This window comes from Megascapheus bottae, chromosome 5, assembly GCF_031878675.1.
Source record: "Megascapheus bottae isolate mThoBot1 chromosome 5, mThoBot2.hap1, whole genome shotgun sequence".
In the NCBI taxonomy this organism is placed as follows: Eukaryota; Metazoa; Chordata; class Mammalia; order Rodentia; family Geomyidae; genus Megascapheus; species Megascapheus bottae.
This window is the reverse complement of record NC_143513.1, coordinates 59,300,441-59,316,391: the sequence shown is the minus strand read 5'-3', so window position 1 is coordinate 59,316,391 and position 15,951 is coordinate 59,300,441. Positions and strand designations below refer to the sequence as shown.

The following is a 15,951-nucleotide window of genomic DNA, read 5'->3' as shown; positions in this document are numbered from 1 at the left end:
TAAAGTTCAGTGAATAAAATGAGCAATAAATGTAAAGTGTTGTCCTCAAGGTAAAGTTCATTTCCTTTTTATTTTATACATAAATGGAGAAAAAAAGAGTATAGAATTAGAATTGCTAAGCATTTCATTCAGGCCACTATCTTTTATGATAGATAGACAGATAGATAGATAGATAGATAGATAGATAGATAGATAGATAGATAGTTAGATACACAGATAGATGGAGATGAGAGAGAGAGAGAGAGAGAGAGAGAGAGAGAGAGAGAGAGAGAGAGAGAGAGAGAGAGAGAGAGAGATTGCTTGGCACCAGGGTATAGGAACATGAAGACTAATTAAATGAAAACTTTCTACCAAGATTTTACATTAGGAAATCAAATGTTCTCACCTTTTTAAAAATCAGATGCTTAAAGTAGGTTTTAATGTCAAGATAGAGAACAAAACATTCTGGTTGCATTTACAGATTTATTTTTCCCTTTTATTGGTTTGAAATTGCATTCTGTTGTTGAAATGTGGGCCACTTTGGATAATTATGGCTCAGTATTGCTTGCTGCTCCCCTCCTAAGACAGCATCCTCTTACACTCCACCGAACAGAAAACCATCCCTTCCACTGGCATGAACTTCTGTCCAATGAGACACTTGCTGCAGCAAGAGCACAGAAAGCACTCAGTGGACGCGTGCCAGTTGAAGTTGTTGTAGGTTACCCGCTGAACCTCGGGATCGATGGCATTGTGGCATCCTTGACACACCTGCTCAGAGATAATACAAACAAGACAAAGGGAGTAAGGGACCCAAATACACGAGGAAAAGTTTTACCATAGCATAAATTGAATGCATTTTTTTTTTGCCAGTCCTGGGCGTGGGCTCAGGGTCTGAGCACTGCTCTAGGATTTTGTCAAGGCTAGAGCTCTATCAGTTGAGCCACAGCACCACTTCTGGCTTTTTTTCTATGTATGTGGTACTAAGGAATCGAAGCTGGATCTTCATGCATGCTAGGCAAGCACTCTACCACTAGGCTAAACTGCCGGCCCAAGTAGAATGCATTTACATCAAGAATACACAACTGAGAGTGATCTCTCAGTGAGCTTCTTTAGCCAATAATCATTCCTGGAGACTTATATGCTGAGTACAACAATAACCAGCAAGCAAATCCAAACAGGTGATTTGATGCTGACAGGATATCTCCGTAAAGTTTAAGATGGAATGTCTTGACACCAAATTTCAAAACACTGAATTTGGTTCCAGTGTATTTTGCTAGAATAGACTTCACATTGGTAAATAAAAAGAAGCTTAGAAGATGATATTCTTTTGCTTATTAAAGCAGCAATTTCAGTCTTACCATGATGCATGATCTTAACACCACTAATTTCTAGATACTAGAAAATTAAAATTATGTTCAAAGTAATAAGGACTTGTATTAAAAATCATGACAGCATTTGAGAATGAATTTGTACTCAAAATATGACTTGTAGTGAATTAGCTTTTGTCCTGTCATAAAAGCGATCATGTTTATGCATAATTGTATATATAAATCACTAATAGATGCCATTCAGTAATATATGTGTGTTAAATACACAAACAATCTACACACAGACACACATACATATACATACTTGCCTTCCTGAAAATATGAAGAAAACAGAAGTATATTCTATTATAGCATGAATAGATGAATAAAATAAATGAACTAAAACCTCTAAAACACCATTTTATTCCTTAACCAAGACTCTCCCCTAGTGATAGCTGATGATGACCTGTAACTAGTATAGTTTCTTGCAGATAACACAGTAAAAAAGCCAGATGTTCATAGTTCAAGCCTGTTTGTAGCTACTGAGTAGGCTAAAATCTGAGAATCCCAGTTCAGAGCCGGTAAGGAGCCAGAAGTAAAGCTACTTCTCAAATGGTAGAGTGAAAAAATTCTGAGTGAAAAAGCCAAGCAAGCTTGAGGGGACCTAAGTTCAAGCTCCAAAACTGACACACAAAAAAAGGAAAAGATACTTCTGACGATCAACTTTTTACCTTAGCTCTATATTACCTATCTCTTGGCAGTTACACAATAGCATCTCTGTGTAACAAATAAGCAAAAAATACGCTCTCACATTAAGTGCCTGATCAATGCAATAAATCTAAATACACAGGTCAAATTTGGCTAGATTAAATCAATTCAATAAGAATTTGAAAAACATACTGTATAATCTCTGTGGAGCAAAAACAAAATCCTACTGAGTGGTCCTGTAACAAGAATAAGAAACTACAAGCTGGGTGTGGTGGCTCACGCCTATAATCCTAACTACTCAGGAGGCTAAGATCTGAGGATCAAGGCTGAGAGCCAGCCTGGGGCACAAAAGGACCAGAGACTCTTATCTCCAACAGGAAGTGGGGCTTGGCTCTAGGGTAGGGCAATAGCCTTGAGCGGAAGAGCTCAGGGACCAGCCACACGACCCACAAAAGGAAAACAAGATGAGGGGCAGGGGTGGGGGGAGGGAAATGGGGACCAAGACATGAGAAAGGGTATCAACGTATGTGAAGTAATGCACCATCTATCTGGTGAATATAATGTAACCCTCCTATTAACTACAATAAAAAATATATGGAAAAAAAAAGAGTAAGAAACTACAGATATTCAAATAGGGCTACAGACAGAAACAGCCACTAAGAACATTTACTCAAATAGGATCTGATCTACACTCATTAGATTGATCAATTTCACTCCCATTAAGGATTTTCCCAAGCAGATTTATAATCTTACATTGTAAATGGGCAAATACAATGACCCATTTTGAGGTGTCTCATAGTCGATATATGTATTTTAACACCCTATGATGAAATCAGCTGTGATTTATGTAAAAGGAGTGACTAGTGTCTGCACACCCTTCCTTTTTTTTTGTGGTGCTGAGGACCAATTCAGGACCTTGAACTTTCTGGGTAAATAATCTTCCACTGAGCTAAATCCCCAACCCTCAACAAGAGAAGAAACATTTTGTTTTCTTGTAATGCTAAAGAAGAAACCCAGGGCATTAAGCATGCTAGGTCAGTGCTCTCCTACAGAGCTTCAACTCCAATCCTACTCCTCATTTTTAAGAGGCTTAAAAAGCTATAGATGAATGTCACAAAGCAGGCTGAGACAGAATCCCACAGATTCTCACCACGGCATGGTTCTTCACATAGCAGGGCTTGCACGTGGGCTTGTCACTGACCATCACGTAGATTTCTCCTGCCAGGATGTTGTCACAGTCAAAGCAGCAAAAGTGTTTCAGATGCCAATTCTGGTTTTCTGCTTGGGTATACTCATTGCTGAATATCAGCTGCAAAGAGGAAGAAAATGCAATGAATTCACTTTCCTTAGAAAGTGAAACATTTATCTTGATAAGCAGATCTGATACTTTCTTGGAGCTGAATGTCTGAACACGGTAACACAAAACAGATTTATGTTATTTACCCCACATCAACCTTTAGTTTCACTATAGTGTTTTGTTAATCAACAAAACTAAGACAGAGATCCAGAAAGAAAGGAACCAAAAGTTTCATGACATTTTTGGATGAAAATGAAACATGCTGTCTTCTGGATATGGCAGCCACCCAGAGGACATACCTCATCACAGCCAGCACATCGGGGCTTCTCACTGTCACAGTAATGTCTGCCACAGTACAGCTTCCCATTCTTCCAGAAGTAGATCATGTCAACCAGAAGTTCACCACAGTTGCTGCAGATGAAACAAGCTGGGTGCCATAGCTTGTCATAGCCAGCCCTTTCAGCATAGATGGCTGGGTCCCCTTCTTTCATAGCCTGTTTGCAGCAGTGGCAGGACTAAAAGAGAAGGATGGCATCCATCATTCTCAGCTTCGGAAAGCATTCGGAGCCACAACTTCAAGAGAAGTCATTTCTATTGAAACGATCATTTTTTAGCATCCAGATAATAAGTATTGATACTTGTATTCAATGTAATCTCTTGTCTGTCTCTAGGCTGTTCAGTTTACTTCTTCCACCTTAACTGTAATAAAGCAGTTTCCTGAATCGAATTCACTTATAGGAAAGGCTGATAGTAATTTTCAACTGAATTTTACCTAAGTTCTTACAAGAATGATTATCTTAGAGCATATTAGAAAATTCTCTTTAGAATTAAACCTCATTAGTTTTATGTGCTAAATAGATCTATGAAAAGCAAAGCACAGTAAGTACAGATTTTATGGCTTCTCCACTTGTGTCACAATTGTCTTCTAATTTCAAATCATTAGTAAAACACTTCATTAGATACACATGAGGATTTTGAGAAGGCAGAGACAGGAGAATTTTGTCTGGAGGATAGCCAGGGCTAAAGTTAGTGTAAGATCCTGTCTAGAAAACAAGTTAAAAACAAAAGATTGTGATCAAGGCTGTAGTGGGAGAGCCCTTGTCTAGCAATCACAAGAAGTCCAATCCTCAGTACCATTGAACACACACACACGAATGAATGAATTAATGAATGAATGAATGAAATAAAAATTATTTTGGAAATTTAGCCACATAGATTTAAGTCTGAAATTTAGGCATAGTCTCACAAGCCAGGCTGAATTAATCTAAGCGTATATTACTGTAATTTATGGGAAGGAATAAGTAAACACCAAAATTATCTTTAGAAACTGATAGTAAACCAGAATATTTTCTTCTACAGGATGCTAATGCTGACTATTGTGTATGGAATTGTTCACAATTATTCAGACAAGTTAGTTTTTTACAGATGTTCCAAGAAAAATCTATATTATTTTTTTCAATGACTTTTCTATATCTATTACTTACTATTATTATTATTATTATTATTATTATTATTATTATTATTATGTCCATCATGGGGCTTGAACCCTGGGCCTGAACACTGTCCCTGAGCTCTTTAGCTCAAGGCTACCATCTTACTCCTTGAGCCACAACCCCACTTCTGGTTTTCTAGTGGTTAATTGGAGATAAGAGTCTCACTGACTTTAGTGCCTGGGCTGGTTTGAACAGCGATCCTCAGATCTCAGCCTCCTGAGCAGCTAGGATTACAAGCGTGAGTCACCGCACCTGGTCACATCTATTACTCTTAGAAACAGGGGAACAGCACCACAGAAAAGGTGGATGGAAGGGAAAGAATCTGTAAAATCCACAAACTAGATCAACAGTGTGACCACTCCACTTACATATTGGGATTTTTTGTTTTCCGAAGACTTCTTCTCCGGGGTTCCCATTGCTGCTGGGGTGCTTCTGTCCCCACCAGAGATATGCACTTTGTCAGGACCTTCGGTGTTCATCTCACAGGGGAGTGTGACATCTCCTACTCCCAGAGCCTCATTCTTATATTTCTTCACAAACTGCTCCATCTCCTTCACCTCACTGGGAGACAATTCATGGCACTTGGCAGGATCCTGGTCATGAGCAGGGAGCTGCTTTGCCAGCTGCTTCTTCCGATACTGTGCCCCCTCAGAGCCTGCCACTGGTTGCTTGTCTTTCGGCAGCATCTGCATGTACTGTCTAGCCTGAACCACAGGGAGACCCAGGTTAACTGAGAGAAACACTCGCTATTGGACAGTGCAAAATTCATAACAAACATCAGGAACAAGTCATTTAAGAGAGAAGCAGGTTTTATCCATTAGCAAGAATTTATCCTCATCCCATAAAAATACCCTGAGATGTTAACACATTAAAATGATACTCTAAATAGATTTAATGGATTAACATCTTTTTCTCTATAACATTAATTCACTTCAGTTTGTAAAAACCACTGGATTACTACTTGGTTAAATTAATAAATGCAAGATTGCAGGCACTGTTAGGATGATCTATGGATCAATAACATTTAATCATATTAAAAATATCACAAGATTCACTTTAAGGATCAAATTAACCTTCCTAAAAAACATGTGTATCTTTATCTAGATGTCATAACAGTGGAGAGGGCTTGATACTAAACTGCCTTTCTTTTTTTTTGGTGTGGGCCTTCCATAGGAAAAGAAATACAAAGCTGAATGTTTTTTGTTGTTTTAAACAATGGCAGGAATTCCACTCTTTAGATATATCATACCACATGGACAGAAATTTTCTCAAGTGTGAACCAGAAGAATTACTAGATGGGCACAACATATCTGATTTTCATGTAATCATTAAAAATGTTAAACCAGATCTAGGTAGTCAAATAAAACTCTGTGAGCTATTTAATCTTAGTTTCCAAAGACTGGTAGTTGTAGAAATTAAGGTAATGGCAGCTTCAGAAAAATAATTGATGTAGGATATGTGAGGTTGACCAGGTCACTTAAGAAAGTACCCCAAATACATACTCCCAGGAATCTCAATAAACAAAATCTTCTTCCAGTATTATTTACCAGTGCCTGATTCTGGACAGGAGGAGCCCATTCATAGGTAACGGTATTGATGGAGACATTCTTCTTGGCAGGAACGGGATTGGTCAGTATCATAACATTGCGCTTGTACATGGGAACTCCATCAGACTTCAGCTTTGCAATCAAGGTGGTATACTTCGTGTCTTCAAAAAGTTTCCCCACTTTTTGATCCTCCTCATTGCTCAAAAGGACATCATGCTCTTCTTGGCCACATTTGCAGTTACGACATACTTTTCTACAATTTAGGAAATAATGAGGGAGTAATTATGGATGGTGAACCAATATTAATAAAGCATGAGCATGAATCTATTGTTCAGAAAACATTCACAAAATATATTCTCTATTGAGAATATATATATCCTCAAAAATTATTCTGATAAACATAATCTCAAAAAGGATTAAACAAATGAGAAAATTAATTAGGGCCCATTTCCATCAAGGAAATGGAAATTATGGGGAAAAAACTAAACAGAAATGTTAGAAAAGAAAAATAAAATTGCTGGGCACAGTGGCTCACACCTGTAATCCTAGCTACCCAGAAGGTTGAGGCCTGAGGATTGCAGTTCAAAGCCAGACCAGCACTAAAAAGTCGGTGAAACTCTTATCTCCAATTAATCACCAGAAAACGAAAGGCACTGTGGCTCAAGGGGTAGAGGGGTAGTCTTGAGCTGAAGAGCTCAGGGACAGAGCCCAGGCCCAGAGTTCAAGTCCCAAGACCAACAAAAGAAAAAGAAAAAGAAAAGAAAGAGACAAGATCAACCAGATAAAACTAATTTGTCTAGTACTATTAGAAGACAGTATCAAGAGGAAAAACCATCCGACAAGGAGGATAGGTTGAAAGATGAATATCTACTATTGCAGCATATAAGAAAGAACTCCGAAACATGATATCAAATAACTAAGCCTAGGAATTCATTTAGTTGCTAAATACAAACTAAAGGTCTAAGATACCTACTTAGGCTGGGAGTTTGGCCTAGTGGTAGAGTGTTTGCCTAGCATGCACAAAGATCAGGGTTCAATTCTTTGATACCACATACATAGACAGAAGCTGGAGTGGTATGGTTCAAGTGGTAGAGCTCTGGCCTTGAGAAAGCCCAAGGACAGTGCTCAGGCTCTGAGTTCAAGGTCCAGGACTGGTGAAAAACAAAACAAAAAACCAAAGATACCTATTTAATGACTCTCATATGCAAAAGGCATTTTGAACTCCAGACATGAACAAAAACAACCGTATAATAATCAACATGTGAAGACTAAAGAAAAGATACTGAAAGATCCAAGAGGAAAGTGTCAGCTTCCATCCTGTGGTAAACAGAACCACCGTGATGTCAACCAGGAACCATGAAAGCCAAGAGAGCATAAAGAAAAGTAGCTCAAGCTTAAAGGGAGAATAATTTCCAATCAAAAATACTTTAAGCAGCAATTCTGAGGAATTTTTTCTGAAGAAAAAAATAAGTCTTCCAGAACTAAGATAAAAAGGTTTCCCTTTGCTTGAAACAAAACAAACAATAAAACCTTAAATGAATCTCTTTGCCAAATAACAAATTATCCAATAATTACATATTTTTGTATCCTAAGTTTTATTTTTATTTTATTGTCAGGATGATGTACAGAGGGAATACAGTTTCATTTGTCAGGTAGTGAGTACATTACTTCTTGAACATTGATACCCCTTCCCATGTTTTTCTCCCCCTGAGTTTTCTTAAAATTTTTCTCACCATATAAATTCAAAATATTAGACATTTTTGGGGTGTAGAGAGAGGAAGGAAAAGAGAAAGAAGGATGAAGAGGTAACAGAAGCCCTTGTCCTTTTGCACATATTGGCTAGGAATCTTTATTTGGTAAAAAAAAAATATATGGAGAATTTGCATATTTTATTACAGCTATAAAAGATCCTTTCTTCCCTCTGATTATCTCATACTCCCATCTAGTGGAAAGGAGTATATTATTCTACCACACAGTGTGATCTTTATTTTTGTTCTTCAGTTACCAAGAAGAATGGAATTATTTACAAAACTTCCACAGTGCTTTTGGTTCAAAATGAAAATTACATCTTCATGGGTGGTAAGAATAGGTTGGATAGAAATTTATAAACTTCATATTGCTTTAGATCCTTATATGACTGTGATCTGTAGCACACATCCTAATAATGAGTAGTATGATTGCCTTAGGATGAAGGACATAAAAAGTCTGAACTTTGAAAACACTTCTATACCAGTACACTGTAAACCAAGGAGTTAAGTTTTAGAAGTTGAAAAATGAATGTTGAAAGACAAAGTAAAGAAAACAAAGACCACTGGATTCTAAAGCATGAACTACAGCAAGCTAGAGCATGGTCTAACATATCATATTTCCTGTGAACGTACTAAATATGAATGATTCCATTAGCCATCTCTATAATTGTTGATTTCTCTTGGCCACTTTCTGGCAGATTCACATTTGGAGAGTAGCCTATTATGTACCTGATGTACCTGTATTTGACAAAGTAAAATCAGGTTAAAAATCTATACCAGCAACCTTGATGAAATAACAAAAAAACAGCTCATTATCAGCTTATTGAGTAGAGATATCTTATGATTGATTCATTGCTAATTTTAAGTATGAACTGCAAGTATATTCCCTCCCTTGTATTCTCACTACCAGACACAAGTTATGGTTAAAGAATGCTTAGTAAGAATGTGACTCAGAAATGACAGGCTGAAGCTGTCACCCCAGCAGCAGCTGGAAGTGACCACATCCTTTCCGCAACCTTACACTGCAGTCTCATTTCCAGATGAGAAGAGCCAGATTCAAATCACGATGCAGCATAATATCAGGCCCAGGCACCCAGAGCTAGCCACCACGAAAATCTGTGCATTTACTGCTTAATGTTTAAAACTGTGTTAAAGTATTTCTCGCATGGCTTTAGGATATATGGGAGTGGGGGGAAGGAAGCAGAGGAGGAGATTCAGAATTCAGTTAAAAGGTACAGAGGTACCCTGGGAAGAATTGTGGTGTGTGTGAGGGGGGGACTAAAAAAGTTACTAAAGTACTAAAAAGTTATTTATTTGTACTAAAAAGTTATTTATACAAAAATGTTTAGTAACTAATATACATACATATGCCAAACGTTAATATCCAGGACAAACCAAAATGGTATACTGAAAACTTGATGTAACAATTTGAGAATTCTTAAGTGTGAAGGAGTGAGAAAACCATAAAAAAAAAAAAAATAGAATTAGAGTCCCAAAAAACTATCCATCTGCCAAAAGAGAATTTTTTGGTATCACTATTCATAAAAATTGTTATATTTCCACAAGTAGCAGAAACGAGAGTGTTTTGATATACTGCCAGTACTCACAGTGATTTTAAGGCAAGGCCAAAACAGGGTTACAACTGTAATTTAAAAGGGCTGGAAGCTGCCCTTTGTAACAGGGATATATTTATATGGACTCGAACATGGGCCTCTGTTTTAGCATTCAACACATGTACTAAGCCATTCATGGTGGGAAATTGTCGTTTTTCTGCCAGTTCTCATTAATTAATCAAGTAATAACTTGATATTTTTTTCTAAAATGTAACTTTTATTAGAAAGATTTTTCCCAGGTAATGCAAAACAATAATTCTGTTACTTCTATGGCTGCAATGATATATGTGTGTGTATATGTGTCTGTGTGTTTAAGTAAACATAATATATATTGCTAAATTTAATAGGATATTATTGACTATGAACTACTTGAAATCTTGGGTTTGCTTCAGATATTTCAGAAATATTTTGTGTGTGTGTGGGGGGGGAGTCATGTGGTTTGAACTTGGCCTGAGCGCTGTTCCTGAACTCTTCAGCTCAAGGCTACTGCCCTACCCTTGAGCCAAGCCCCGCTTCCCTTTTCTAGAGGTTAATTGGAGATAAGAGTCTCAGGTCCTTCTGTGCCTAGGCTGGCTTTGAACCATGATCCTCAGATCTCAGCCTCCTGAGTAGCTAGGATTACAGGCCTGAGCCACCGCACCCGGCTTATTTCAGAAATAGTTATGTCTAAATATAGAGGAATAGATAACAGGGTGTTCTTCCTCCCACCATACTCATCAGGATTTGTCAAGCATTCTTCCTATATTCTTGTAATCACTGGCATACTGAAGAATGGGAGGACTCACATTTAAAGGACCTCATTGTTCACCAGGATGTGTGAAAGTATATTTCTATAAAGACAGCCTGTGGCAGTTCAGAGTCCTTGTGCTATAAAGATGAAAATGTGTGTTTTTAATGTCATGTAGATTCAATTTCAAAATCAGCTTTGCCATATATAAACCAATACTTTGGTAAGTTATTTTATTTTACTAAGATTCTCTTCACTCAAGATTCTCAAGTATAAAAGGTATTAGGAAAATTAGGTACAGTCAGGTGCCTAAAGTCAGAAGAATTCTAAGATAGGCACTTAAAACCTTTGCCCTGGCACCACTTCCATTTATTTGATACTATATATGGTAAATGGAAGATTATCTAGGTGTGACTAATCTAGCCAAGTCCTTCAAAAGCAATATATTTTCTATGGCTAAAAGAAGAAGAGGACTTCAGAGGAATCAGAGGAACAGAAAAGATTCTAATCACAAACATAAAGCAAAGTTGGCATTGAGGGTAGATGGACGGGCCTGTATGTCAAGAAATGACTGGCTTCTTGAGTCTAAGAGCAACATTCAGCTACCTTTAGGGAGCCACAGAGGAAACAGGGATCTTAGTTCTCCAACCACAAAGAATCAAATTCTATCAACTGCAGGAAAGAACTTGGAAGCAGACTCTTTTCCCGTGCTTCTAAGCTCAACACCCTTCTCTTCCTAGTCACCCAGGCTTTTAACTGAAAGAATAAAGGGATGTTGAATTAATTGATAGGTGTTGTTTTATTCTGCTAAATGTGGTTTGTTATGTAATAACAACTATTTCAAGTGCTTACCAATACTTGGTACAAAAGAATTGTTGGTAAGTTGTATTTCTATTAATGGCCTAAAAGCAAAAGCAAGTGATTTTGATGTTTTCGAATTTTAATCCTCTGATCTATAAAATAAAAGTTTGACTGAGTTGCAAAGTTGTAATTTTTTACTTGAAATTTTCCTAGGCTTAAGAATTCATTTTTAAAGCTTTTTTTTCAGCTTTTGTTATGTACTCTAAATTGATTTCTTCTATTCACCCTTCTTTAGCCATTCTGCACCCTTCCATGGACAGGATGAGGCTCCTGGAGGCTGCCCACTGTTTTGGGCAGTCTGTGCTCAGCAGAGGGGCAACAGGAGGCAAAGCTGGAGAGTGAAGCAATGACAAAGCATGAGTTCTGAATAGTGATTTTCTGACTTCTACGTGCAGTCAGCAGGCTAAAGGGGAAAATGATCTCCAAACTGGAGATGTTTGGAAGTGGGGGAAAAAGATGTTATTGACTAGACACATATCACATCCTTAATCTCCAATGTGACAATATTGGAGTTAAGGCTTTTTTTTTTTAAGAAGGTATGAAGGTCAATGAGGTATTAAAGAACAGGGTAGATAGAATTTATGGCCAAGTAAGAAAAGGATAAAAGAATTCTTACTCTCTCCCTCTCTTTGTTCCTCCTCTTCCCTCCCCCCACACACAGGAAGAAAATCACATGAAGATTCATGATATAGAAAATGGTGTGTCCATTGGCACATGTCAGTAATCCTAGCTACTCAGGAGGCCTGGATCTTAGACATTTATTTCCAACTCACCAGAAAAGAAGAAAAAAGAAAAGAAAAGAAAAGACAGACAGAAGTTGCTGTGTGGTTCAAGTGGTGGTGGAGTGTCAGCCTTGACTGATAAAGCTAAGCATTAGTGTAAGACCCTGAATTCAAGCCACACTCCTCTCTCTCTCTCTCTCTGTCTCTCTCTGTCTCTCTCTGTCTCTCTGTCTCTCTCTCTCTCTCTCTCTCTCTCTCTCTCTCTCTCTCTCTCTCTCTCTCTCTCTCTGTCTCTCTCTGTCTCTCTCTCTGTCTCTCTCTCTCTCTCTCTCTCTCTCTCTCTCTCTCTCTCTCTCTCACACACACACACACACACACACACACACACACACACACACACACACACGGAAAAAAATTAGGAGAAGATGGCTGGGAGTTTGGCCTAGTGGTTAAAGTGCTTGCCTAGCATGCATGAAGACCCGGATTCGATTCCTTGGTACCACATACATAGAAAAAAGCCAGAAGTGGTGCTGAGGCTCAAGTGGTAGAGCTCTAGCTTTGAGAAAGTCCAAGGACAGTGCTCAGGCCCTGAGCTCAAGCCCAGGACTGGCAAAAAAAAAAAAAATTGGGAGAAGAAAGGAAGGAAGGAGTTTACAGGCAGAAAGAAGACCCTTATTTTTAAACTTTCTAGTCCTTAAAAAATAAGTTATGCTTAAGCTATTAAGTCTATGACATTTCATTAAAGTGTCTTCGGCAAAGTAATTTGGGAACAAGAGATACTTTCTTCTCAGAGGCAGTGCTGGACCAAGGCTTTTTGTTGCCTGGATGTGGGAGGAAAGTCTTCCCAAGCAAGAACACAAATTAAGAAATTCAGAAAATTTCAGGGAAGAGCATGGATCACAATGCCCAGAACTAAGTGAGGGAGGCTGGAAAAGCAGTGGCCAAATATTGAGGTCTGCCTGCCATCAAAGCCAAAGGCCTTTCCCAAAAGATGAAATCCAGTGGGTTCAAGCTATAGGGAGAATATAATAGCACTTAGTTCCACAATTTTTGACATAACTTCTACCATTATACAGAAGGCCCACTGGTAAAGAGACGGAAGACAGTTACACTCAAGTTTTCTAACTGTGTCTGAGAAGCTCAAAGAATACTCAAAGTCAAGGATCCACAAAGATGAAGGAGGAGGCTAAGTGGAAGCAGGACCTGTGACCCTAGACTACAGGTGCAATCTTTGTTATACTCAGGACTAATAATCTAGAATATTTTACCTCAAAGACATGGCTGGATCTGGAGGTCAAAGGCGTCTGCCTCTGCACTTCCAGTTACAGTAAAAAGTCAGGAAATGATCAAGAATACAAAAGAAGAAGTATGTCTGGACTCAAGCTAAGCAGATAACAGAATGAAGGAAAACCATCTGGATAGATTATATCAATGTCAGGTAAGTTTAAGGCTAGCACCCTAGTGTTTTATGACTCAAACTCAAAAGGCTATGCCCAGTTTATTATACAAACTTATGTAATGAAACAAAGATAAAAAAGTGGTTTCATGTCACAGAAATTTGCTTTTACCTGATAATTTTTAACCTAGATCACACTAATATGAAATACAAAGATAACATAGACCAAACAAAATAGGCAATTATTCCTTAGGAATAGATTTTTTAAATCTTAATGTACCCTTCTATCTGGCGCATGTAACTGTAACTCCTCTATACATTACCCCAACAATAAAAAATAAAGAAAAAAATCTCGGCAGTATTTGGCAATTGCATGGTTGAACTAAAAAGATATTAACTTTCCAAAGTAAAAACTATACCCAGCAGAGGGTGCTATAGTCTCCTTCAATTTGCTACATGTAAGAGAAAGTACTGGGTACAATAAGAAATGGAATACCACAATACCTTTTGGTTCTGCATCCATGAATTCAATTCAGCAGATGGAAAATATTTTTTGAAACGTATCTATATGCTGAACATTTACAGACCTTTAAAATTACTGTCCTTTCTTTAATGATACAATTAACTATTTACATAGTATTGGGTATTGGAAGAAAATTAGTAGGTTACATGCAAACACTACAACTTAATACAAAGAGACCTGAAAATCTGTTGATTGTGGTAGCACAAACCTGAAGGTTAATTATATTGTAATCCATGAAAACGACTTTGTTTTTAGACCCCAAAAGGTATATGATTTAACTGCTCTGTGCTCTGCGAGGCAGCACAAGAAGATTTACTTAAGCCTAGATTTGGCGAGGAGGGGGAGTAAAAAAGAGAAAGAAAAGAAAAAAACACCCTGGAAAATTCTAAGCTCTCTAAAAATACTGTATCATCATTTCTTGGAAGACTTAAGTTTCTGTCATTATCACTGTTTTAAAAACAAACCACTGTTCCTTAAGATTTATTAAATAAATTGGCTCTTAAGACTAATAAACTCAATGATTCTTACATCCTTCTTTAACCTACACAATGATAATTGTTGATTAGATTGTTTATTCTAAAGTTTCCTATGGAAATCTGTAATACAAAAGTAGTTGTCAAATAAGGCTCACTATTATAATGAAGTTGCTAATCCCCTATTATTTACTGAATCAGTTTTTTTCTTCTAACAGGAATACGCTGATTCTAACTTAGAGCAGACACTTGAATTACCATAATGATCTTGATAGGCACTAATTAGAACACATGTATTCTTCATAAGAATGATATACAAAATCAGTTGCAAAATATTAAAACAAAGCCAGGCATTTTTGGCTCAGGTCTTTAATCTTAGCTACGCAGGAAGACTGCAAAGAATCCAGAGGATTACTGCTTAAAGTGCAGAACAGTCTGAGAGACTCCATCTACCAAATAACCACCAAAAGGCCAAGCTGGAGGCTGGAGCAAGCAGGCCAGGCAAGTGCAAAGTCCTAAGTTCAAAGCCCAGTACTAAAAAAATACTTAAAATAAGATCTACCAAAAATTTACATTTTAATCTAAGTATATAATAGCTAGTTTGCAGTTGCATGTACTTTATTCAAACCAAGTCACTGGCAATAAATTATTTTTTCTTAATAACAATATGTAAATGTAGTATTTATACTTATTATTCAGTACCAAATAAAGAGGTGAGTTGTTAACAATCAAGATTAAATTAATAAACAATCCAGGCAATTACCACAAACTTATTTGCTTACAAATAAAGGAATAAAAAATATTTATTTATTTATTTATTTTTGTTGTTGGTTATGGGACTTGAACTCTGGGCCTCGGTGTTGTCCCTAAGCTCAAGGCTACAGCCCTAGCCCTTGAGCCAAGCACCACTTCCGGTTTTCTAGTGGTTAACTGGAGATAAGAGTATGGGGGGGGGGGGGTCTTTAAATGCCTGGGCTGACTTTGAACATGATCCTCAGATCTCAGCCTCCTGTGTAGCTAGGATTACAGGCATGAGCTACCATGCCTGGCTTAAAAATAGTCAATATTTTAGACTCATAGGTAAACTAAAAAGCAGCAAATAAGTGAAACATCTCTAAACAGTGTTTTGGTTTGTTTGTTTGTTTGTTTGTTTGCCAAATTCACTTAGTCAAAACTAACCAGGATCTAGTACTAGTGGCTCATACCTGTAGCCCTAGATACTAAGGAAGCTGAGATATGAGGATCACAGTTGGAAGCCAGTCTGGTCAGCAAAGTCCATGAGACTCGTCTCTATAATTAACTACAAAAAATAAGAAGTGGCACTGTGGCTAAAAGTGGTAGAGGGAGTGAAAAATATCAGGAATAGCACCCAGGTCTACAAGTGACCACACACACACACACACACACACACACACACACACACACACACACACGTATTCATGAGCTGGCTTCTGGTGGCTAACACCTGTAATTCTAGCTACTAATGAGGTTGAGGATCACAACTTTAGAGCCCTCGAAGGCATAAAAGTCCCCAAGATTCCAGTCTCCAAAAATACA

General features: G+C 37.7%; 1 protein-coding gene across 3 annotated transcripts in view; it reads right to left on the bottom strand.

The window, feature by feature from the left end:
• Positions 1-448: 448 nt before the first annotated feature.
• Positions 449-15,951, bottom strand: part of Tes (testin LIM domain protein) — a 39,231-nt gene continuing 23,728 nt past the window's right edge. For all 3 annotated transcript variants that reach the window (XM_090333181.1, XM_090333182.1, XM_090333183.1), the window contains exons 3-7: positions 6,332-6,584; positions 5,153-5,488; positions 3,591-3,806; positions 3,145-3,303; positions 449-747 (exon numbers count right to left, since the gene is read on the bottom strand). In XM_090333181.1, coding sequence (XP_090189307.1) covers positions 559-747; positions 3,145-3,303; positions 3,591-3,806; positions 5,153-5,488; positions 6,332-6,584 — 1,153 coding nt within the window. In that variant the 3' untranslated portion in view covers positions 449-558. The remainder of the gene's footprint in view (positions 748-3,144; positions 3,304-3,590; positions 3,807-5,152; positions 5,489-6,331; positions 6,585-15,951) is intronic.